At 39.8% G+C, this 25,023-nt stretch overlaps 1 protein-coding gene across 1 annotated transcript in view; it reads left to right on the top strand.

Annotated features, from left to right (window-relative positions):
• The window catches only part of MLLT3 (myeloid/lymphoid or mixed-lineage leukemia (trithorax homolog, Drosophila); translocated to, 3), a 281,858-nt gene extending 270,606 nt beyond the window's left edge, over positions 1 to 11,252 (top strand). The window contains exons 10-12 of the mRNA XM_012665014.1: positions 2,746 to 2,817; positions 4,001 to 4,072; positions 11,121 to 11,252. Of these exons, the coding sequence (XP_012520468.1) occupies positions 2,746 to 2,817; positions 4,001 to 4,072; positions 11,121 to 11,252 (276 nt within the window). The remainder of the gene's footprint in view (positions 1 to 2,745; positions 2,818 to 4,000; positions 4,073 to 11,120) is intronic.
• Positions 11,253 to 25,023: the final 13,771 nt, after the last annotated feature.

Below are 25,023 nucleotides of genomic sequence, written 5' to 3'. Positions count from 1 at the left end.
CAAAGGTATACAGAAAAATAAAATCTTGAAAATTTGACTCTTAAGCCATATCCTCAGATTAAGGACAGAAGTGCTCCAATCACAATTCTTCTATTTTCAGAGACTACCATCTCCATAAATGGTGTGTCTAGGCAGACTGGGTGGCTCTGTTTCCCTTAGTTCAGATTAATAGGAAATAATAAAGAGTGTTTTTGCACCATTTCAACCAGAGATGTTTTTTTCACTCCAAACCTCCCTTATGTGAATTTCAAACAAAAACAAAATGCCAGGTCTTTTTTAGCCAAAAGTATGGTGGGGAGGAGGAAAGGGGACTTGAAGGAAGGAAGTGATCCCTTGGACCTGAGTTAATATTCAGAATATCATAAATCACCTATTAGCCTGCAAGGCATGTTGAATGAAATTAAAAAGAGTCTATCCAGTTAAACTGGTTTGAAACCAGCCCGTGGAAGACAAGGTGTTGTACTTTTACATTCTGGAGTTGTTTCCCTAAAGATAAGAAATGATCATAAATAAAACAATTGTCTTCAGCAGGGCTCAGCACTCTCAGAATGAGGTTTTGACAAAGCTGTTTATTTTGGAGCAGGGAGAGATCAAAGAAGGAAGATTAACTGAGCCCTCTCTGGGCAGCCACTCAGTAACTTGAGGCGGGTCACTGACACCCAGAGCTTTTGTTCCTGCCACTGCAGCTTCAGAAGAAAGAAACTAGGATTTCAATGTATTTTGGCCTTCTGAGCTGTAGCACTTACGGAATGTGTGGGGTAGGACTTAAGTGCCCAAATGTTCTATTTTCTGCTTTGAAGAGAAGGTGGCAGAACTCTCTAAACCTAGTTAGCGAAGTTCCACTGCAAATACAGCGTCCTTGGTCACTTCAACACCCAGAGTGCAGCTAGTTGGGGGATGGGACCGTGGGAGGGGGCGGGATATGATGGGAACAGAATTCAGTTCTCTAATGCACGGGGCAAGCAGGCAGGCACAGGCACTGTTTTTTTTTTTTTTCCGCCTCTTGCCAGAAATCTCCATGGATTGTCTGTGTTACCCAGCCCTAGTGTCTGAGTTGGCGAGGAGTGCCATCTACTGACCTATTTACTCCTAGGTCTCAGAGCGTTGATTTTTCCCTTGAGGTCTCATTTCCAACAATAGAGAAAGGAAATTCTGAGTGTAGTAGAGTGTTTGGTTTCCTTTACAGTGGGCATGTTAAAATGATTGCCTTGCCTCTGCTATTAAGTAATCTCTTTGCGTTGCCAAAGGTATTATGTTTTAAGTGAGCCCGATCAAATTAGTCATTTGGTTATCTTAATGTTAAAAATGAAGAAGTAAGTGTGATTCTCAGGAAAGAGTGTTAGAAAGACACTTCTTACTTATGCACCATTCTCAATTCAAAGAACAAAATAGAAAAATTTAGGAGTATTTGGTCTTTTCCAGAATGTCATGGTCCTATCCTCAACAAGTAAAATGTTTATCAGAAGCATAAAATTTTAAAGCCAAATGGGAATCTGGGTGTTACCTTGTCATTCCTCTCTCTCATTTCATCTTTGGAGGCCTAAAACTGTTAAATCATAGAGCTAGGACCTGAACTTGGGCTTCCAAGCCTAATCAGTGCTCTTGATACTACAAATTAAAAGTGGACTCATTCTTAAAATCTTTATGTTACGGAATATGGTAGACCTGTGAACAGAACTGTGATTAAGCTAGGGCAGAGAATAGGTAGAAGAATAGTAGGAGAATATGACACTTCAGTAAGTCCTTTTTAGGCATTTTCCTCCTTTAATATTAATTGTCTTCAATTATAACAGCCTACTTGGTAATGAGTTGTAATTTACAAATTGAGTTGTCTTTACAAATTACTTTGCTTTTTATGTTTATACAGATTTGTAAACACTCATTATTAATAAATTTAGTGGTTCTTAGCTTTTTCAAGTGAAGGCCATTTAAAAATATTTCCCTCATGATCCTAAATTTTGAAGAACCTAAGATATCAGCTGCATTTATTTAAAAATAATTTATTTCTCCTTTTTATTAATTAGAAATGTAGCTCCCCACGAAAGCTTCTGAACGAGTATACAAAGCTATTATTCATGACTTAAGTTGTAATCTGTCCGGATAAAAGGAAGGGCACTTGGTGTTTCAACATGGGTAAACACATCATTTCTTGAAACACGGAATATAGTCCTGTGTCTTTATTTCTTGACCTGGAAGATCCCAGATTGGGAGGGACCAGTATAACTCATGGCCATCTTCATTTCCAAAGCTGAATCAACTTGGTGGGTATGAGTAACTCTTAGAATCTGAAAGTCAGATACTAAAAAGGGCATTTGAATGTTTGCTTTTATCATCCCTAGCATACTGAGCACTGGTAGTCATGCTGAAACAGCAGAATGAATAGGAAAAACTTCTTGCCAGAGGGAACTATCATCTCAATATAACTCAGCTGCTATACATATGGTGGGAGTGTCGTCGCAAAAGAGGAGCAGCCTTGGAAGCTTAGATCAATTTCCTTATCGTCAACTTTTTTTTTTTTTTTTTTACGTTCTACTGCTCTGACTCAGCATTTCAGATACAAGTAATTTATTTTCCAAGAGAAAGTAAGATTAGAAGAGAAGAAAGAAAATGTATAGGGCAGAAATGCTATTTGGGAAGTGATGTGATTGTATAACATTTCATTCAGTGAGTGCCTTTGTTTATGTGGCTCGTTAGCTGAGAGGTGCTTGAAATAAAATTTAACACAGTGTTCTCTTTGATCCCTAGATTCTTGAAGTGAAAAGTCCGATAAAGCAAAGCAAATCAGATAAGCAAATAAAGAACGGTGAATGTGACAAGGTAGGTTTTCAGTGTGTTACTAGGAAGGCTGTAACACTGACAAGTCTTCCATTTCTGTCTTCCCCTTGATCATCCTTGCTGGTTCTCCTTTCATTTTCTTCATCAGAAGTGGCCGAGATGCCCAGATGATGAGTACTTCATCCCTGTGCTTTCTAGTTTATTTTCCATGTCTTGTTTATATCTTCCGTATTAAGCTTGGCCTTATGCCGTCACTTGCCATGATGTCTCCATTGCCAAGGGATTTCAGGCACATTGAATTGGGAGGTAAGAGAGTTGTGCTAGAGGTAGTGTGTTAAGGCATCTCAGATGTAGGGGAGCGAGACATGTGATCCTAGTGCAGTGTGCTTTCCCAGAGTATGCATCATACATCTGAAATCTGACTACAAGACCTGGTGGGGGTTAAGCCACTGGTATGGGTAGGGCCCTAACATGCTTTGCAGGGTCAGGGCAGACCTCTCTAATGCTTCACAAATCTTTCCTTTGGCCTTACTGCCAATGGTACTGTGGGCAGTTACGCTAATGGAGACTCATGACTCCAAGTGTATGGAAAGAGAGGTGCCCTTCTGCCCTTTCAGGAGATCTCCTCGAAAACCAGGATGTTCATTTAGATGGTGATTTCTGTTTTTCATAAGACTTTCTTCTGTTCTTCTGTCATTTGCTGGCATTGTTTACTAGCAATGTTTGGTATGACCAGGAAGCCTTTTTTTTTCTTTTTATGAATTGGTCCTGATACAGTCAGTAATGTACATTGATGTTTCCATGTTCAAGCTTAGCCTTTTTTCTCTTAGTCAAAAAACTTTGAGATTGAAGAATAAAAACATGAAAATAGCCTGTGATAACATGTTTAAACTCACAATTTAGCACTGAATTCCCCTATTCTTCGAAGAGACATTGTGGGGGGAAGGTGAATCTACTCACTTGAGTTTTGTTAAGAGCAAGTAAATAGAAGAATTGTCACACCCTCTCCACGCCCCCCGCCCCCCAGGCTGGCTTGATAAAGGTATTGAATGGTCCAGGAGAGATGCGATCTACAGAGACCTTTGGGCACTGAGCCCGCACAGCCTGGGATAGCATGGTAGGAGGAGGAACCGCCAACTGTTGCTGTATGTTCTTTCTTGTTTATTCATTTGTTTTTGACCTACTTCTTAAAGTGCTTCTTTGGGGGGATACTCTTCTCTTTCAGGCATACCTAGATGAACTGGTAGAGCTTCACAGAAGGTTAATGACGCTGAGGGAAAGACACATTCTGCAGCAGGTGAGAAATGCTTTTTAGCGCAACCCTTTCCAGAAACCTCAAGGCCTAGTTTGTCCTGGGGTAGTGTGATGGCACCCAGAAGCCACACAGCCCCACGCTATCAGAACTGGGCTAATGCCACCTGTAGAAGTATTTGGGGAGAGTTCTTATTTGTGAGGCCACCCGGAAGTCTGCTTTGGAGCTCTCTGGTGATTATCTCCCTCCCCTGGTGCTACGGAGTATGAAAACTGAGCACTTTTGGAGCGATAACTGGAATATAGTGATGCCTCAGCTGGCTGATGTTGTGATGTGGGCTGAGGGAGGGGATAGTTGGAATGCAAAAACCTTTGGGGCCAAGCTTCTGGTTTCATGGGAAAACAGTGATAAGAATTTGAGTCAAGTGTTGTAAACATTTGTGATTCAATTTAGTAACCTTTCACCAATGCTATTCCAAGGAAAATAAATATTTTCTTCATTTTCCTTATCTTGTACAATGTACATTCTATTATTATGAACTCAACTGTGGAATAGTTGTAGAGTAGGGAAACTTTTATTAGCACAATTTGATGTTTTGAGAAGATAAGGGTGTTTTTTAGTTTTCATCCAGTTACAGTGCATGCTTCTATTGCATTAAAGGGGCTCTTGGTAAAATAATTTTTCTTTAACACCCAAAGAGAATGCTGTGCATTCTAAATTCAAGGGCATATTTGTAGATTGTTTCGCTGTTTGAATTTTTTTTCTTTACTACTTTCAAATGACTTGAAGTTAGTACTTAATCTACTCCAGCTGTGTGTAGGGTTTTTTTTTTAATGTTTAATGGCTGATGGTCACATTTATATTCTGTGTACGTTTTTGCTTAAATCTATAAATACACACTCTCGAACTTGCCAAGTTTCCTGATTGGTCTGATAAGCTTTTTAACCGTTCTCGAGTCTTAGATTTGAACAAAAGACTACAGACCTATGATTCTTAATTGTGATTCTTAAGTTGCATTTCTTGCAATTCCTTTTAAGTTAGTATGGATAGAGGAGCAGGATTTGAGTGGCTTACCCTAAATACTTTGCTAGTATTTTTCTTCAGCTTTCTTTTGTGGAACTGAAAATTGTTTTACATGTTATTTAGCAATTACTTGGGGCTAATTGGCTGAATGCTGATGGTAAGTCTATTAGCTGATCTTCCTGTTTCTTCCCAAACACCAACTCTGAACCACTGTGGAACAATTGTCCAATAAAGTTACTAATGCCCAAGCTGGGCCCAAATAGTGAGTCTCACAGGAGGATGAGACAGATGTTTGGGCACGGTTGGGACACCTTCACAATGAAAGCCCAGTCAATGAGTCAAGGATACTAGGCCTTTGGGCAGGGTCTTACCTTGGGGTGTCATTGGCATTCCCAATTTAACGTTGTCCTTTATTTTGACCTTTGAAAGAATTGTGAAGGAAGGTAGCTTACTGGAGAATTCCATCCAAGTAGATTATTTTAGTATTCTAGAGGGAGAGAGTAATATCTATGAATTTTTAACCTGGCATAAAGGCACTCCAGGGCACACAGCATTTCACCCTAATTGCATTCCCAGGCTGGTTGAAAGCTCTCAGTCTTTGGCCTTTTGCCTTGTAATGCAGCTGAGGCTTGTGATTATGATACCATGATGCATGTCCTGTCACGGTTTACTGCTTAATTAATTCCTTTTGTAAAACATAGCACTATTGAGGACTAATGTTATTCTCCACCTTGAGGGCTGCTCATCTCGTGGAATGCATTCCACAAAGTCTACGTATTCTCTGCCATGCAGACGTGAACACCTGAATTAGAATTTCTGGTGCACCCAGGATCACATCCTAGGTCCTTCCCTGTTAAATGCATGCTATCCAAAAATCTGGTCTGACAGTTTTATTTGGCTTACAAAAAGTGGTTAATAGCTTTGTTTTGCTCTGGGGGCATTCAGTCCTGGCACTCAGCATCTAGTTTAATGAACAGAAAGCATTGGGTCAAGGAATCTGTGTTCCTAAGCCACTTTTTCAATAGGGTATAAATACAGTAAAGTGGACACAAACCAAAATAAAAGTACCTAGGCCTGAGTAATAATTGATTTCACTTTAAACCATGTGTTCCACATTTATTTGGAAAGTGAAGTTGAGCACATCTAACTTCCCCAGCAATTCAGCTCTAAGCCTGGATTTGCATCCCTAGTCTGGAGGAAGAAAAGTGTGAGGAAAACCAGGCTTCCTTAGAGGACAGTTTAGCAATTTAGAAACCAGCTATTTTTCTTTTAGAATTGTCTTCATGGAATGGCGAATGAGTGGTATGTCAGAGTATTCCTTCTAACAACACGGAGAAGCCTCCCTGAGAAGGGTTCTGCTGAATATGATTTTCTCCCTTCTGGGAAGTTACCTATCATATCTTAGTACCCCGTGTAAGATTGGAGCCTGATGGGCTGCCTCTTAACCCAGGGTAGGGCACACATTGTCATGTGGTAGACAGTGCTTCTGGTCCATAGCACAGGCCATTCTGCAGGAAGACCTGAGTTATCCCAGATCTGACTCCACTCTAAGCAGAAGCAGATAAAGCAAGGCTTGTTCATTACTTCTCACTCAGTGAAGAGATTGCTCCAGAGGGAAAGAACCCTGGGTTTTAAAAATATAATCAAACTAAAAATAATGCATCCACCTTTTTGTAATTAAAAAACAGAGGTTGGGGAGGGAGTCGCAGATTTAACAAGGGGATCTTGCCCTGTTTAAAACAAAACAACCCACAGCCTGCGTGGTACCCCCTAAAAGGCTGACATGGCAGGAAAGAATCCATCAGGAATGTTTTCACAACCACCATCATCTGAAGAATGAGTTAAACAGTTTACACACTCTTCCTTTGCCACCACCCGTACATACCCTGTTGCCTGCTTTTCTTATCTGCAGTCACTCTGTCTTCCATTACTTTGGATGGGCATTAATTATTGCAGTATTAATTATTGCAATGATGCCACGGTAAAGCCACACTACATCAGCAGAGAGAGTATTCCTATAAAAAAGCAGAGTGGAGTTCTTCAGGCATTAGCAGGGTGTTTCCAGGCTTTGTGGCCTGTGTCATTGGAATAAAGCATGTTAATGTTGTGTTTCTGGTGTTCTAACTATGAGAATTCCTGGAAAGGAATGCGCACTTATTTTTCTTTATGGAACCTTTACTTAATTGAGGACGTGGGTATATACGCTAATAATTCAAATCATTAATGCCATTCCCTTGGACAAGTAGTCCTATACTCCCCCGCTGCCGCCACTGCTTCTGCGTTAAGGCTGTCTCTGCATCTACCTTGATGTATTTTTATGGGTTCTCATAAAAACACGGGGCTCATTTCGTTAGATTTATCAGATCTCCTTGATATCTCTGTGAGTGTGTGGCTGCAGGCAGGATGGGGCGTGCTGGTGGTGGAGGCAGTAGGGTGGTGGTGGAGGTGCTGGGGACCGGCAGACAGCGCAACACACAGGAGATGACGGGGCTGGGTTGCCTAGTGGGCAGAAGTGTTTATTTGCTTTAAAATTAAGTGGCTTTTTTCTAGAAGGAATTTTTATTGCCCAGTTTTCTATTTGTTGTTAAGTAATTAGAGAGCGGCTATATTGAGTTGTAGAAAACTATTTTATTAAGAGGATGAGTTACCCGACATTTTAAAGGGAAAACGTAGGGCCCTACTCCTGTTACCCTCACGTGGTGATAGTAGCCCGTTATTTCAGCTGCTTGTCTCCCGCTTCTCTTCTCTTGCCTTTTCCCCTTCTCTCTGCAAACTTCTATTATAAATATTTTCCAAGCAGGTCTTTCTGGCACTTTCCTTGCTTCATTTGTTTTAGTGCTAATGAAATGGCTGACAATCATTGAGGGCAGGAGGAAAAAGCACCAGGTCTGATCATTCATGTGCTGTTTAGTTGCCTCCCGATAATTAAGGATAAGTTTATATTTCCATGGTAATCATAATCATGTGACCCTGATCTATACAGCAGTTTACAGTTTATAAGGAAGCATTATTTACTATATCTTATTTGATCCTCTGCACAACCATGTGTGATAAGTAGAACAGGTTACATTATTATCCCCATTTTGTAGATGAAGAAACTGTGGCTCAGAGATTATGATGTTCTATCTAATGCCATTCAAAGAGTAAACAGAGTCAGAACTTGATGTGCCAAATTCAGGACTCTATTCTGAATGCTTTGTCAGTTACCAACTGGCCAGCTGGTTGAGGAGAGGACTCAAACACTGGGCTACTTGTCATTTGCCTCCATTGTATAAATGTGAAATTATAGTAGCTCTCTGAACAGGCTCTTTGTTTCTATCCTGAAACTTACACATTTTTCACTAGATCTGTGGTATTTCTACATACATAGTGAAAAAGATAATTTACTTCAGAAAGCGCATACTCTTGATGATGTTAAGTATGTGGTAAGTATATAATTGGCAGGGAAGGTCTGTGTGTGTCCATAGCTGTGTGTTTGTGTGTCTGTACGTGTGTAGATATGTGTGTGTGTGACTTGTCCAAAGTTCTGTAGCTGTTAACTAATAAAACAAATGAGTGTCCATTTTAGGTCTTTTAGTGTTAATAAGATCTTGCTGATAAATTTTTACATGAATGTAGTACTTTAACCATAATTGGGCATACTCCTTCTAATAATCTCTTGACATCATGTCTTAGAGCCCTAGGTCTGGTGATTTAAGCAGGTTAGGTTCCCTCCTGGCCTCCCTTCCCACCATGTAACAGTAGGCCAGGAGGTAAGTAATCCATGGTCAACATGGTGGCTTAAAAGCTGACACTGAGGACACAGACTCTTTGTCTTCCTGTTCTGCCATCTTCCATATGTTGCATTTATCCTCTCAATGGGAAGATAGATGCCGCACTTCCAGGTGTTTCATCTTTGTTGCAGACAGGAAGAAGGACAGAAGGCAAAAGGCACATGCCCATTGTCCATACCTTTTTCAAAAACTTTCCTGAAAGCACAGTGACTTCTGACAAATAAATCATAAATAGCAGTGTCTGCCAAGTGCTGCAAGTGGGTCTGTGGAGGCCAGCGTTTTATCTGGGCATGTTGCCACGCTCAGAACATCAGGCTTCTGTTAGTAAAGAAGAGATAAATGGATATTAGGTAGTTGGTTTGCAGTGTCTGTCATGGTTCCACAATGGGAGAAATTTGTTTTATTATTATAAAGCCATAGTTACATCTCTAAAAAATAGTTCCAGAGATTGGATAAGGCAAGAACAGCCTAATCTGGAGTTGAGCAATTAATTGGATTGAGGCTTAATGTTTCTTTTATTGTTCTGTGGAAGTCAAATAATATATCAGGTTTGGGGAGCACAGTTCCTATTAAGAGTCACTGACTGGCCGGGCACGGTGGCTCACGCCTGTAATCCTAGCACTCTGGGAGGCCGAGGCAGGCAGATTGTTTGAGCTCAGGAGTTCGAAACCAGCCTGAGCGAGAGCGAGACCCTGTCTCTACTAAAAATAGAAAGAAATTAATTGTACAACTAAAAATATATAGAAAAAACTAGCCGGGCATGGTAGCGCATGCCTGTAGTGCCAGCTACTTGGGAGGCTGAGACAGGAGGATCACTTGAGCCCAAGCAATTTGAGGTTGCTGTGAGCTAGCCCGGGCAACAAAAGTGAGACTCTGTATCTCAAAAAAAAAAAAAAAAAGTCACTGACCTATAGGGAATAGTTTACAAACTTACTGTTTTTTAAAGAAAACTAATTGTAAGGAGAAAAAGTTGAAAGTTTCAGCTCTGTTTTTCAACCTGGCATTAGGTAATCTAAAACTTCATTAAATAAATAATAGGCTAAATAATTAAAATTATTCTCTTTTTTAAGATTATTGAACTAAAGAGAATTAGAGGTAAGTTGATAGAAAGGGAGTTACAGGCAACTAAAATTAAATGGAAGTTTGTCGACTGTTTACTCTGTGCAAGTGTGTTTCTATTGCCCTGATGTTAGTTTTCCTCTCTACCCTACAAGCCTTGCTAAAATCAATCTCATCCCTTCCATATACCCGCAGCACATCTACTTAAAACCCACACTGCCTAGGCATGGCATCCATTTCTGATAAAAGTATTAGTAAAATAGGAATAGAAAGGCACTTTGTGCGATAAAAGAATCTCTCAAACTGATAACAAACACATTCTTAATGTCGAGACTTCAGAATTCTCCTCCTGAAAGCCAGAGCAAGAGAGGACAGTAACTGTCACCACTATCATTTAACATTTTTCCAAAAGTTGGAGCCAATACAGTAAGAAATAAGGTGTAACAATTCCAAATGAGGAGACAAAATCATCCTTTTTTTTCTAGATAACATATATCTCCCCAAAATACCCAAGGGAATCAACTGAACACAATTATGAGTAATGTGTATTTTTAATTTTTCATCAAAATATAACACAGCATACAGCTGGATGAATTTTCACCAAGTGAACAGTTTTATGTAACCAGTACCCAAGTCAAACAACACAACAGTTCCAGTTCCCCAGAAGGCTCCCTTGAGCCACGTTCCTGTTACTACCCCTAATCTTTGGGGTAGGATGTAGATGGTTTCTGTTTTTTCTGTGTGAGTTCCTGTATTTTCTAAATTTTCAACAATTAAATAATCAGAAAGAAAAATGATCTTGTGTGTGTGTGCGTGCGCCATGTGTGCGTACAAAAAAGGAGTTTTGTTACTTCTAGGCAGGAGTTTTCTTACAGCTATTAAGTGTACTCCACTGTCCATTGAGTCAGTAACTAATTTTTAAAGGGGTCTTGAAATTTTCTCTCTCCCTAACCACCCAGTCACTGTAAAATATTCTGTTGATGATTTGAAAGCAGGAGTCAGTTTGAAGGGTATGAAACGCAACACAGGTTCTCATTGAGAGTTTCAAAGGCTGAATATACCTTTGACTTACCACACTGACTAAGAGATAGTTTGATCCTATTAATGGTATAGGACTTTCTTGCTATAAATAAGAGTATTTATCACTTGGTTCCATATTTGACCACCTCTTTCTTTCTTTCTTTGCCTTTCAATATCTGCTGCTTATTGCTCAAACTTTTTCTTCTTTACTCGTCTAGATCGTGAACCTTATAGAAGAAACTGGACACTTTCATATCACAAACACAACATTTGATTTTGATCTTTGCTCGCTGGACAAAACCACAGTCCGTAAACTACAGAGTTACCTGGAAACATCTGGAACATCCTGAGGATACAACAACTGGATGCATCAAAAACTATTGGTTTATTTTTTTTTTTTTGGTTGTGATTTTTTTTGTTGTTGTTGTTTATATGGAAACACTCAGAATGATGCAACCAAAAGGGAAAAAAATAAAAATCAAACAACCTTCAGCTTTATTTTTCTTTAAAGCCAGTCATCATCTCTTGAAAAAGGAGAGGTTAAGCAAACCAGCCTCAGCGGACCACTCTTCTCTCCAAGGAAATCCCCGGGAAGAGTTAGCCTGGATAGCCTTGAAAACAAACAAATCAAACACAACACAAGAAAACTTAAAGAATGTGTATGGTATCATGTCTCTCTCTCTGTGGTGGTTCATTCCACAGGACGAATGCATATTCAACACACTGCCTTATTACATAACTGATCTATTTATTATCGCATACAGATATTCTAAAGTCGTTGAGGGAATGACACCACCAGACATTATAAGTACTTGGTCCCGTGGATGCTGTTTCAATGCGGCGCCCTTGCCATCCCAAGCCCAGTGACCTTACTCGTATACCGTGCCACTTCCCACCAACTTTTTCCAAGTTCTTTAACTCGTTGCAGTCTGTATTTTCCACCTTTTGTTTTTCCAGTTCCAGGACACAAATTATCAACTGGGGGGACCAAATAGCCACCTTGATTTTCTTCTTTGTGGTCTTTTTCCTGAAAGTTGGGGCCCAGTCCTTGGCTGTATCCATGTAATGATCTTGGACCATGGTAGAAAATGCACCAAATAGGATCATATGAATTGCTGTCTAGCCTTAGTCAATAAACCTGTAGGACTTTTAAACAAAAGTGTACCTGTAAACGTCCTGAATCCAGCATTGTTGAGCTGTCATCAACATCCTTGTGTCTGTTTTACTGTTATAATATTAGGTCAATATGGAAGTAAAGGCATTCCACAGGATCATTTTTTTTTTTTTAAAAAAAGGAATTCTGGTCCTGTTTTCTAGAAAAAGGTTGTAGAAATTCTTAATTTGGATCTATTTATTAGTAAGAGTTTCAGCTTTCATCAGCTGCCAGTGTGTTATTCATCTTTACCATAAAAACCTGAATAAGGAGATTTTTGTTTGTTCACATATGATTCTCTTAGATGCTTTTATATTTGAAAAATTAAAATCTTTCTTTGGGGGAAATTCTTGGTTATTCTGCATAACAGATTATGTATTAACTTGTAGATTCAGTGGTTCAATACCTGTTTAGTCATTTGCTAATATTTCCAGAAGAATTTCTTGTATTGGTGAAAGATGTTTGGAGGGTGGGGTGGATATTTTTGTTCTTATTGTACCCTTGTTTTGAAAATAGAAATCTGTCCTGTGGCATGCAAAAGAAAGCAAATTATTTTTAAAAGAAAAAAAAAAACCAAAGTACTTTTGGTGTCATTATTCTATCTTCTCCAAAAACGGAGAAATGAGAAGTAAGAACAGCTCATCTTCTAAGTTTTCACTAGGAACCCAACTGAAAAGAAAAGAAATGAAGAAATACTTCTGGATCCAAAGGTTCATCACTGGATCAGCCTTAAGAAAGTCTCTATGTGTGCTAATAGACCAGTATCTCCCTTGTTTGTTCCCATGCCAGATGCTGTCTTTTCATACAGAGATTAACTGGTGTCTGTACAGAAAATGGTCTTTCCAGACCCATTCTTTTGGGCACTAATATAAATGCAGATTGATAATGGAGTTATTTCTGCATTTTAAAAAGGGGATTTTTTTACACTGTTTCTTTCTATCCAAAGAAACTATTTTTTTCCTTTAAAAAAAATTATAATACAGCCATGCTCCTTGTAAATTACTTCTCTGAAGCGTCCTCCCAGAGGACAAGTGTACTTTCTCAATAATGTTATGATTCTTAATGATGATTGGCATGAACCGTACTTGAAGCATTTGTTGTGTAGTCCACTTCTCAATGTGCAATTACAGAGAAACTTTCTGAGTCATTTTAGACGTTAGGTGACTGATGAATTGTGTGGTTTTAGTTGTGTTTTGTTTTTAACTTTACAGGTGGAAGGGGTGGGCAATGTTTATATGGAAATATTGCAAAAATCAAAAATTTTTTAAGATTTCTAACTGCTAATCCACATCTTCTATTAAAGCAGAAACTTGTGTGGTTTAACTAATAATATCTGTGTAGTTTAACTAGAAATGGATATATGTAGTTTCGGACATTTTTATTTTGGTAACTAAATTATGTGGCAGAAACTATGATTTGGCAATGTAAAGAATTTTTTGTTCCTCAAGTTACCAACCAAGAAACACATTTATATTAATGAGAATGCTAGGTTAGATAAGAAATGACCAAAAAACAAGGATAATAAGAAGAGCAGCTATTACAGTGAGAAATTCTATATCTGAAAATTAGGTAATAAAGCAGATGTTTTCAGAATATCATAAAATGTAAGTTTGTAAATTGGTAAAATTCAGAAAAACTTCCCGATCTACTACTCATCATGACAGCAAAATGAATTTTCCACAAAATTCTGACAGAGTAAGAGTCACATGGATTTTTTTTTGAAGTGATACTCTTGCTCTTATTATCTAATTCTTAAATGCAGATAGAATAAATGCCTTTGAATTAATTTCAGAGTTACGATACTTAAAGTAACCCACTCAATTCTGCCACGTTTATATACACTCAACTTTGAAACCTGTTAAAAATATCTTTGACACATGTGTACACTAACAGTGGCTTTGGTTTTTTAAGCACAAAGGGAAAATGGCAGGGTTTAATTTCTTTGGTGTATATATATATATAAATAGATGTTTCAAATAAAATTAATTGGGTGAATGTGAATATGGTTTGAACCAGCCAGAGTATGATAAACTTTCTTTAAATTTTTCCCAGTGATTTGAGGGGGAAAAAAATGTATGTACAGAAACCCCCTCCCCTCTTATAAATTAGCTTTTGCCTCTGGTTTTCTAGCAGGATGTGTGTGGGGGGATCCTGCTATCTTAGGATATAACGATAATGTTAGCAACAAAAGCATTTTGCAGTTATTTCACATCTACACCACAGTCTGCCTCTGTGTCTTAATGTAGACAAAAAGGTGTGTCTATATATGCTTTCATATTGTGTCAAAGTAGGGAAAAACATTAAAACTTCAGATCAAGAGACAAAAGCTTTAGAAAAAAAAATCTTATGTGTGTCCTAAACATTTAAAATTGCTAAACCAATCTCTCTAATCTGAATAATTAACTTTTTGCAAAAAGAGCCAATAAAATTGGTTTTCTTCCACTAAAAAGTTTCTTCCACCAAAAACAGTTTTGCTGATACCTTTTACTGACCCACCTAATCTTTAAAAAATGAAATTAGGCCTACATAACATCCCATTTACCATTTCAAGCCCCATAAATGTGTTTAATATACTTAAGGGAGTTACTCTTAAATGTTTTAACTCTACCTACTTGATGGAGTTGGTTGTTCAGTGTTGGAAATGGTCAGTGTCTGTGTTTGGTGGCTTGTGTTCATCTTTCTCACTGTGGAAGTGATCAGCTCTGGAGTAACCTGCTGTGTACTTATTACTTTCTACCTTTAGCGTTTTGTGTACTAATGCTATGTACTGCTCCTATATTTATATATATATATATATATATACACACACACACACACATACACACACATATATATTATCAGAGTAATCTTGCTTTGGACTGTTGCTCTAAAACTATGACTACGATGTAGAGACTACTACAGCTGCAGTGAATGTTAAGGAGTCGATTCCCGTGGTTTAGTTTAGTCTTGGGCTGGAAATCTACATCTTTTGACCTCTTTTGTTTTATATGATGCTTTTTATTATGTAGGCACTGCCATTTCTGAATATTCCTTGTAAAGATGCATTGAAGAAGTCAATTTAAAAGGAAGACAAAGCCACTGCTGTCTGTAAACTGTAAATATGTACTTTGGCACTTGTACTCCAGTATTCTGAAAATAGAGTTATGATGGAAATGCTGACAGATCCTTAATGGTGGCCAGAGCTACCATGCAGTGCAAAAATAAATTAAGTAAAAATGTATTCTTGAGATTAACAGTGCAAGGCCAATACGTTTTATAAATCTGTCAGTATCTTTTTAATGGAGTGTGTATGTGTAGTTATGTTGAAAGATACACTGTGTATGTGTGTGTACATGCTTTTATGTGAACTACAAGCCACACATAAGATGTATTTCCCATCTCTAAAACCTGTGTTGAAATATAAGTACAGATGGGTAGTAATAGGTGTTTTACTTAAGTTTACTCTATTGCGGTACCATTTTCTTTAAAATGTATACAGTCTTACTGATTTGCTAAGAGTCATCTGACCAAAGTTTGGCTTTACTTTGCATACAGGAAGAATGAGCCCCTAGCCTTTTCTCAAGAAGCGATACTGCTCCTAAAGAAGAACAAACAGAGAGATCTGAGGCAGCCAGAGAAAGAACATGTGTTCAAAACCTGCTGAGGGCAGAGTGTCCATGCCTCATTCATCTTTGGGTCCCCAGTGTCTAGCACCATTTTCTGTGTCCTAAAGCCAGTATATATTTTTGAGCTCTGTAGAGACTTGAGCAAGACGTGGTGGGGCACATTCTTGGAATAAACTGGGCTACTTATGCATGATATTTTTTCTTTTTTTCCAACTTCCTCGGAAGGTTTTGTTCAACTGAGCAATGTGCTGTAGCTCAGCAGAGTCAATCTTACAAAGGCTGTGCATTTACTTTAGCAGCAGGAAATGCTGCCTTCTTCGTTAGACAGAAGGAGAACAACTACTACAACAAAGAGAATAAAATACATTGTTTGGCAAATAACCAAGGAATTGGATGTGATGCTCTCTACTTAATAGTAAAGAGACTTACATTGAATTTGAGAAACAGACCCTATCTTCATTCAGGCTGACAAGCCTTATAGTGTGGGCCGCCTTGTCTCTTATCAGCTAGAAACCGATTTTAGGTGTGGAGGCATCAGTCCCAGATGGCCTGGGGTGACAGTAAAACTTTCTAATGACCATAGTTGAATGGAACTAATCTCTTCCCTTATTTCAGCATAGATACTCATTTGTTTATGTGAAATATTGGCTGATGGCCTTGCATCTTCTCCAGTGTGAAGAAAGAGTCAAGATCAGCATCGTGGCCTGCTGAAGCACTCACCCAGGAGCGTTTTCCTCAACACATCTGCTGCCCTGTCTCTCAGAGTGTCCCACTCTAGTATTCCAGGAAAGCTGGAGAGGGCTGGTAGATCAACCAAGGCCTGACCCCCAAACCTCTCTGGTAATCCAGGGACATGGTGTCCAGAACTTGTGGTCTTGTTTTTTCTGATTAGTGGTGCAACTAAATGTATTTTATTGGTTTCCTTGCCTGGGATACCGCCCAAATAGAAAATACAGAGCACATGTCAATGCTTCTGCTTTCTCTGCCAGGTAATAGTATCCACACCTTCCTGTTTATGTGGTCCTCTTCTATAGAGGCATTTCCAGTCTTTTTCAGAGTTGTTAAATTGCCCTTGGCTCTCAGCTTGGGCTCTTGCTCTTAATTTCCCCTTAATTAAAGAAGGGTCACCAATATGATCCCCAGGAGCTAGTGAGAGAAATACACAGCACAAACTAAAAAACACTGCAGTAATTATAACTGGGCCTTATGGCTCTTAAATAACGGCAAAAATGATCTACCACCTGAATGGGAAGGCTTTTTGAGTCCACTTTTACAATAATTCGGGGCGATGATGGGGGCACTGGGCTGTCTGCATGGAATAGGCAGCCACAGGAGCAGGGAGATGACGGTGAGTAAAGGCAAAGCTATTTGCTCATGTTCTCCTCGTAATCGTGTCTTCCACCACACGTAGTCCCCACCACAGAGTTCTGAAGTTTCAAAAGGGTAGAAAAGGATAAATCCAGGCCATTAAAAGAAAATAATCAAAGCTATTGAAAAGATAAAACAAATGAGTCGCGCTAAAAGGGCCATCTGTGCAAGTAATAAGGTTGAAACACTGATACCGATTTCCTAGCCGAGCAGCATTCCTGACACATGTGGTTCGTGTATCCGTGTCTGGGTGGGTGGTCTGTGAGAAGTGCTAAATGCAGCAAGATGGCTTAGTTTTTGAGCAGTGGAGGGAATCTCTGGGACAGGCTCAGCCCGTGGCATCTATAGTCCCTGCAACATAAAGAGGCTTTCCTTTTGCTTTGTTCCAGGAGGGAAAGTTTTAACTTGGCTTATTCATTTAAATGTGAGTCTCTATTCTGCACAGAATCAAAGGGTAGGGCGGAGGAGAGACAGAGAGTGTATGTGTGTGTGTAAGCACCTCGCCCTCATGCTAGCCCTGGGGCAGTGGGGAGGATGTGTGGCATGGAATGTAATAACTGTGCATTTGTTCTGAGCTATTCCCCGGGTGGTAGGCACCTATAAACATCCCTTTTCAAAGTGATGCTGTTTTAAATAACACCTCAGTTTAGATAGGACAGGAAATAGTATTAAAGGCACGTATTGTGAATATAGTCCACAAACAAAAGCCAAATAAAGATGGACGCCCCCAAAAGCACATTTATATTAATGAGAATGCCAAGTGAAGCACACTCATTTCAAAGGGGGTGGATTTGTTAAGGAAAACTTGGATGCCCAGCAATGGCCTATGACAGACATGAATCACTGCCGGATCATGTCTGAAGATAAGTTGCTTCATGGATATCCCTAAGAATTGTTAGATATGTTGTAGTTTTTGTTTTGACTTTAAATCAATTGGGGGATCATCGTTTTCAAAATTATAATTTTTTTTATAGATTTATCGTCTCCCTGACTAGCACAAAAGCTCCTGAGGGCGAGGACTTTGTTCACTGACGACTCCAGGAGCTAGAATAATTCCAAGACGTACTACACACCTGTATTGAATGAAAACGTAGGAGCGTTTTGTGGAACACTGATCTCTTTTGACGTTTCATGAATAAAAGGTTTTGTGTTTAAGTCTGGCAAAACTGCCCAGTATATGACCCTCTTGGCAATTCATGACATGCTAATATATTAAATCTCTGGGAAGCCACATGTTCTAACAAAAACCAGACTTGTTTAACTTTATTTAATGCACTATTTCCCAAATTGTATATAACACAATAGTAGTAACATGACATAACAGATGTTTTGCTTTTAAGAAAAAGTTCCTCAGTTTCTTTATCAAAATAGTTTTTAAACTATATTTCATTATTCAACGTTTACAGCATAGTTTGGGATAGTAAAGGTTCAGAGAAGGACAACACAGCTATTAATATCCCCAGGAGTGGTTTGCTGGGTTAGCTAACCATTTAACTTATCGTCTAAGCTGGAACTTTTTAAAAAAAAAGATGGGGTCTGGCTATCTTGCCCAGGCTGCTGGAGTGCAGTAGGCATGATCATAGGCACGATCATAGTGCACTGCAGCCTCAAACTCCTGGCCTGAAGCCATCCTCCTGCCTCAGCCTCCTGGGCAGCAGGAACTACAGACACTTGGTTCAGTGCCCAGCCATGTGGTACATTTTTGAGAATGAAATAGGCCACTATTAATAATCATCCCAGGACAACATAGGTAAACCGAGGCTGTCTTGAGCAAACCAGGACTTAACGGTTATCCTAGCTTCCAGGTATGCACTTTGGGACATGCTGAACTGAAAGTATACCCTCAGATTTCTCTATCACTTTGGCATGTGTATGATAAAGGGTGTTTAGCTGGGCTGTGTAGGGGAGAAAAAGTATCTTACCCATCACAAGGTTCATGGATGATCCCCTGATATCAAAGACAGGTTAACAAGAGAAAAGCATAAATTCACTTACACTTATGTGTCACAGGAGCCTTCAGAACTGAAGATCCAGAAGACACAGAGAAAACTGTATTTTTATGCTTAAGTTTGATGAAGAATGGGCAGTCATGTAGAAGTATGATTGGATGAAAAGGGAGTGTGCCCTGATGGTAATAAACTAGGGGAAACTTGGCAAGACCTGTTGGTTCAGATTCTTCTTGGCCTCTGGGGATATGGCAGGACTCCTCCGAAATGGGGGTCTCAGGACCTATTTTCAGGTGAGGTCGGTGAGAGAATATTTTAATGGCCATGCTTCAGTGGAGAAAGGTGGGGGAAAGTCAGAATGACATTTCTGCTTGTGAGGTTTTCTCAGTTTCCTTCGGTTCAGAATAGTATGCCAAAGTACCGTATTTTGGGTTATGGTGTTCTGAGCCCCGAAGGCTGCCTCTTTATGGTAGCAGTTGGGTCTCTCCCTCATGGTAAGGGTAGACCCTTAGGATCCAGTGTGTAAAGGGCATTTTCAGGGTTGCTGAAGAGGCTTGTGGTTGAAGTGGTCTCTGCTTCCCCGCCCTGCCCCGTGTTAGCCAATCATTTGAATACGTGAGCAAGCCGGTAGTGACCATTAGTCCTATGTGCAAGGGAGACCCAGTCCTTATTGTGGGTCTCTGGCTCTGTTTCCTGAGCTGTTGCATGTTGGGGTTGAGGTGTTTTTCCTCACACCTGACACTTTTGTTTGAGATGCTACCTCTTCATTGTCACTTGCTGAATTGTCACTCAGCCTGTTTCTGCTGTTTCCTTGTGGCTGCCTTCCCGCCCCTGCCCAATTGCTGGAGTTGTTCAGTTGGCAGGTTCTCTCACTGTTAGAGCATGCTCTGGAATTTTGCTTCTCTACACTGTGTCTCCAAGCCTTGCTACCTGATATCCTTTGGTATTTTAGTGGTTCCCAGTTGCACGGGCACAATTCCTAGCATAGAATAAATGCTCAAATAATATTGAACCATGAATAAATGGCTGTAGATAAATCTCTTCTTGACTTACAAGCAGGTTGCTACCATGATGCCATTCTCTGTGGCTCTTTCCCTAAAGTTATGTCTTATTTCGCTACTATGTTAAAGGTAATATAATATGGTGACAAAAATCATAGACAATAGAGGCACAAAGGCTTGGTTTGAATGCTAGATCTGCCACTCCTAGCCATGTAACCTTAAACAACGTACTTTCCTGAACTTTGGTTTTTCTGTCTGTGAGATGGGATTAACAATGGACCTCTATTTTAAGGTGATTGTGAAGATTAGATGTTTGTAGCACACTATCCCTGGTCCATAGTAAAGTGCTCAATAAATGGTAGTTATTTTTATTTTTCTTATGCTGTTGGAGTCTGATGAGATCTTTCTATTGTCTTTTGTTGGTGGAGAACTTGCCAACATGTAGGATTACCCTGGTGCTGTTTGCCATGCAGCCTGAAGTGTCTTTATCCTAATTGTCAGCCTATTGTGATATGCCCACTACACTAACAGCCACGATCATTGCCCTTCCTCATGTGCAAATTCTTGCAGGGAAGTCATCAGCTATGTAATTGCTGTTCCTCTGAAGCTGTTTTCGGCTCATGGGAAGGAAAGGGAGCCAGGGTCTCTTTCTGGCCTTAGGGTTGGGTAACCTAAAACAGATAGAATTAAACATACTTCCCCTTGATGAACTCAGTTGCTAGAGGTGATGTCGGAGGTCATATGTTCAAGCCTTTTGTGAGCCCATTGCTTTGCCCCCTTGCATGGCTATAAACTTCCCAGTCCTACACTAACTTGTCATGAATGAGTGTCCTGGATCACAGGATGGACAGCATGAGAGCACACCCTTTTAAGCGTGACTGCATAACGCCTGCTGGAGAGGCTGGTTATACAGTGTGATCATCACTGTCGTCTTTACACACCGGTGGCTTACCCCCTTGCTGAGTGGTATTCTCTCCGTAGTGTTGGCCATTTGCCCGAAGCAAGCCCAGGTTGTGATCTTGGTTAGCCAGACATTCTACTTGTTTACCATATATAAGAACTTAGAATGAGACTATTTTTTTTTAAGGCAAGTGGCCTTAAAAAGAGAACTTAAATAGCCACTGTTCTCTTACAGTCTGATTTGATCAATAGCAAGCATCTGAGTAATCCGTACTTGAGCATTATACTCTTAAAAGCCATACCACAGTTTTGATGGGCTACAGTTGGCCACATCACTCTGTGGAGGACACTAATTTAGCCCTCCATTATGTTGAAATGCAAAGAAATGCTGATTTAGTCACTATTATTCTCTGTATTCTTTTTCCTCAAATACTGTGTGTATTAGTTTCCTCTTGCTGTTGTAACAAATTACCACAAACTTAGCGGCTTAAAACAACACAAACTTACTATCTTGCAGTTCTGGAGGTCAAAAGTCTGAAATGAGTTTCACTGAGCTTCAAATCAATTCCATAGGCTTTTCCAGTGGAGAATTCATTTCCCTACCTTTTCTAGTTTCTAGAGGCCACCCACATTCTCTGGCTCACGGCCCCTTCCTCCATCTTCAAAGTAAGCAACATAGCTTCTTCCACTTTCTCTCTGACCTGCCTTCTCCTTCCATCTTTTAATGAAACTTCAATTAACTTTGGGACCACCCAGATAAGGTAGGAAAATGTCCCCAGCTCGAGATCCTAAATGTAATCACATCTGCCCCTTTGCTGCGTAAGGTAATACATTCATAGATTCTGGGGATTAGAACATGGCGATCTTTGGGGGACTATTATGCCCCACAGATGGGAAGATGCTAGTGTTGAAATTCCCAACCTTCTGAAAGTTTAAGTGGAGTCTCCTTAAATATCAAAGCAAAACTTATTTGCTCCACATTTAATATGAAAGGAATTTGCTACTAGTTCCAGTTGTTCATAGCGTCATACTTTGTGATGATGACTGTGGTGGTGCTTTCTTCAGAAGTTGGAGACAAATCCACAGGGAGGCATCTTAAAAAACTAAGGTTTTAGCCGTGGGGATGAAAATTCAGTCATTCACCAGATATTTGTTGAGTGCCTCCCATGTGCCAACCACTGTCCTGGAGAGCTTCTGGAAATGTAGCTGCTGTGTCTGGACTATTTCCTTTCCATCTTGCTGGGGTTAGAGTCTCTTCCCTCCTGAGCGACAACGTTGTCATGTGGTTAGACCTTCTTTGAAGCTATATGGAAATCCTAACCTGGCAGATAGACTGAACAGCCTCTCTGGGCTGCCAGCCTTCTTATTCCCGTTACCGAGGGAAACTTCTTAATTTGATCTGAGTTTCGCAGGCTTTTTTTAAAGGATAGACCTGAATAAATGGGTCAACTTAAAGCTATGCGCAGGGAGCAGCCTGGGGCCCTGACTGAACAAAGGCACCAGCCCAGCAGTGTCTGCTACAAAGTCGATGTATAGTTTGCTCCTTGCTGCTCTGGTTTGTTGAATAAAGATTAAAAACCTGATGACCTCAGCTTCATCTGAAACCGTCTAATTCAGTGGTTCCCATATGCAGACCTGTGGTCTGGTTTCATCGGAATCACCTAGGGAGCTTTTGCTAACTGCTCCTCTTCTAGAGGTTCTTCTTCAATTGTTTTGCATGGGGCCTTGGGTATTGGCAGTTTCAAATGCTCCCCAGGTTATTTTAATATGCAGCCAAGTCGGAAGTGTGAAAAATAAAGTCCTGGTTCCCACAGTCAAAGATTTTTATTTCGCTAAGCCTAGGGTTGGGGTGGGGGCATAGAGTCTATCGTTAAATGTCCTCAGGCGATTCTAATTGCAGCCGTGGTTGGGGACTACTATCCTAGCAACGACCTTTTGGCACTGTGAGCTGTCAGGATTCTGTTTCCCTTGCCATGAATATAGATTACTGAGGTCCATCTCCATCCCAGGCTTCCTGACCCAGACTCTGGGCTCTGTGCCTAGAAAGCTGCAGGTTTAACATGTGCTCTGGGTGATTCTTACCAGGGAATTCTTATTGTGGGAAATGCTGTGTAGTGTTTGCTTTAAGATCCTGAGGGAAAGAACATAGAGCTGTGCCTTTACTTACATAGAGCAAACTAGCCCGCAAGTCCATTCTGAGTCCTGGCATTTGGCTGGTTTGCCCTTGTGGCCAGTATTCCTGGGGCCAGGTTGGGGGTGTACGAAGGACAAGGGGTTGCGCTGGTGGCACAGAATGCTTTGGTCCCTGAGCAGTTCTCCTCAGACTTCCCGTGTGTTAATGGCTGCCTGGAAAGTAAGGTTTAGTTCCCTGTCAGGTCATCTGATAGGTTATCAATAAAAAAGACAAAGAGGTGTTCTAAAGCACTGTGTATAGGAAAAAGTCAAATCAAATGCAGTTCCATCTGGATAAAAATAAACCAGAAGTGCTTAAGAATGCACCAATCAAATTTTCTCTAACAAGGACAAGTTGGTACTAAAAGCTTTAGTCTGTCCTGATTCCACAAACACATACCAAGTATAAATTTTTAAAGTTTCTTTTACACGTAATCAAATTTGTGAGCAATTCTAGCAAAAGAAGAAAACTTTATTATTGTTTTAGTTTTGTCTTTCAATGACTGTATTATTTCCCCTTGTACTTTACTCATTAACCAAGGCCAAAAAGTTGTTTCCCTGACATTAAGTGGCCTTCTCCTTTGGTGGCACATAGTAGCTTTGTTAGTCTCAATATGATTCACAGTTTAGATTTTCAGGTTCAAGAATTTTTGTTCAAAGTCATCCAAGTCCTCCTTACGGGTGATCTTCCAGCACATTTGTGTAGTTGAATCATCAATCTATTGATCATGTCCTCATACCTAACCAGTTTATAAAACTGAAAGCCATCTGCCCTGTAAAGAATCTCCATAGTCTTTAATTGCAGAATTGACTTATGACCTAAAGGAAGAGAGATTTCAGCTCAGATTTTGAATATATTCCCTTTTGAAGACTAAATATGACGGTGAGTCTCAATAAGTTGATTGAGCAGGAATAGAATTTTTTTAAAAAGTCATCTCAGTTTTATAGGATTCAAGAAATTTTTTTCCTAGGCTGATTATTGATCTTGCATTGAAATCCCTCACAAGGATAAGCTTATTGTATAGAAACAAATTTTTTGTGAACTATCTAAATCATCAAATATTTCCTCTTTCTTCAAAATGAAAGGCATCCATGCTAAGTTGCCTCTGATTTAAGGGTATTTTTAAAGGGTCATCAAATATCTCCAATGTCTACACTAAGTAAGAAAGAGATTTTCTCTGATAAAGTGTAGTTGCCATCTTCCCTGAGCATTCCTTCATGAGAAAAGTGGTTGGTTTCACTCCTTGAGTGATCCCCAAGTTGATTTTACTCTGGGTCAGTGTGTCAATTTTAGTTGGTAACAAATGGGGAAGAAGGCAGATTTCTTGAAGGGCATAAAAATTAGATATTGATTTTTTAAAATCCCTTCCTCTTTCTCTTTGAAATGATTTGATTCACCAATAAAGTGAGTAGAACCGATATATAGGATGGAAACCTGAATAATTGTGACAAGCCTTGTGAAAGCCAATTTTTTATCTTAATGGAGAAATTCTGGCTATGAACCCAAGTGCAAGGTATAAACAAATTAATAATTCTTGGGATTTTCTTCTCCAGTGGCAAATGGGATGAAGTATAAGTCTCCATTGTGACAAATATACCTGCTGTTTGTAGGATTTGCATTTTCATCCTTCTATGTGGCTTTTAATTTTGTGTGCCACTAACCTTGAGTATAGGTCTTTTTATTGTAAGCTGCCTATTATTTTAATAGCATGGTATAAATTATAGTTAAACCAATAAGTAATCGATTCTCCTCCTGGCAGGTCCATCTCATGAGTTGTTGTCTCAAGTGATTTGCCAGACCGTGAGCCAGCTCTGAGGACACCAACTTAAAGGAAAGGCTCTACACAGAGCTTAAATGTAGAGGGTGTGTTAGACAAGAAAACCAAAGGTTACAGGGCAGGGGACATGTGATATGAAAGAGTCACTGAAGGGGCAGGTACAGCGGTTTGCATAGAGTTCTGCAGAACACCAAGGAG

The sequence above is a fragment of the Propithecus coquereli genome, unplaced genomic scaffold (genome assembly GCF_000956105.1).
Source record: "Propithecus coquereli isolate 6110/MARCELLA unplaced genomic scaffold, Pcoq_1.0 Scaffold95, whole genome shotgun sequence".
NCBI lineage: Eukaryota > Metazoa > Chordata > Mammalia > Primates > Indriidae > Propithecus > Propithecus coquereli.
The sequence above is the reverse complement of the archived record's forward strand: the minus strand, read 5'-3'. Positions and strand labels throughout refer to the sequence as shown.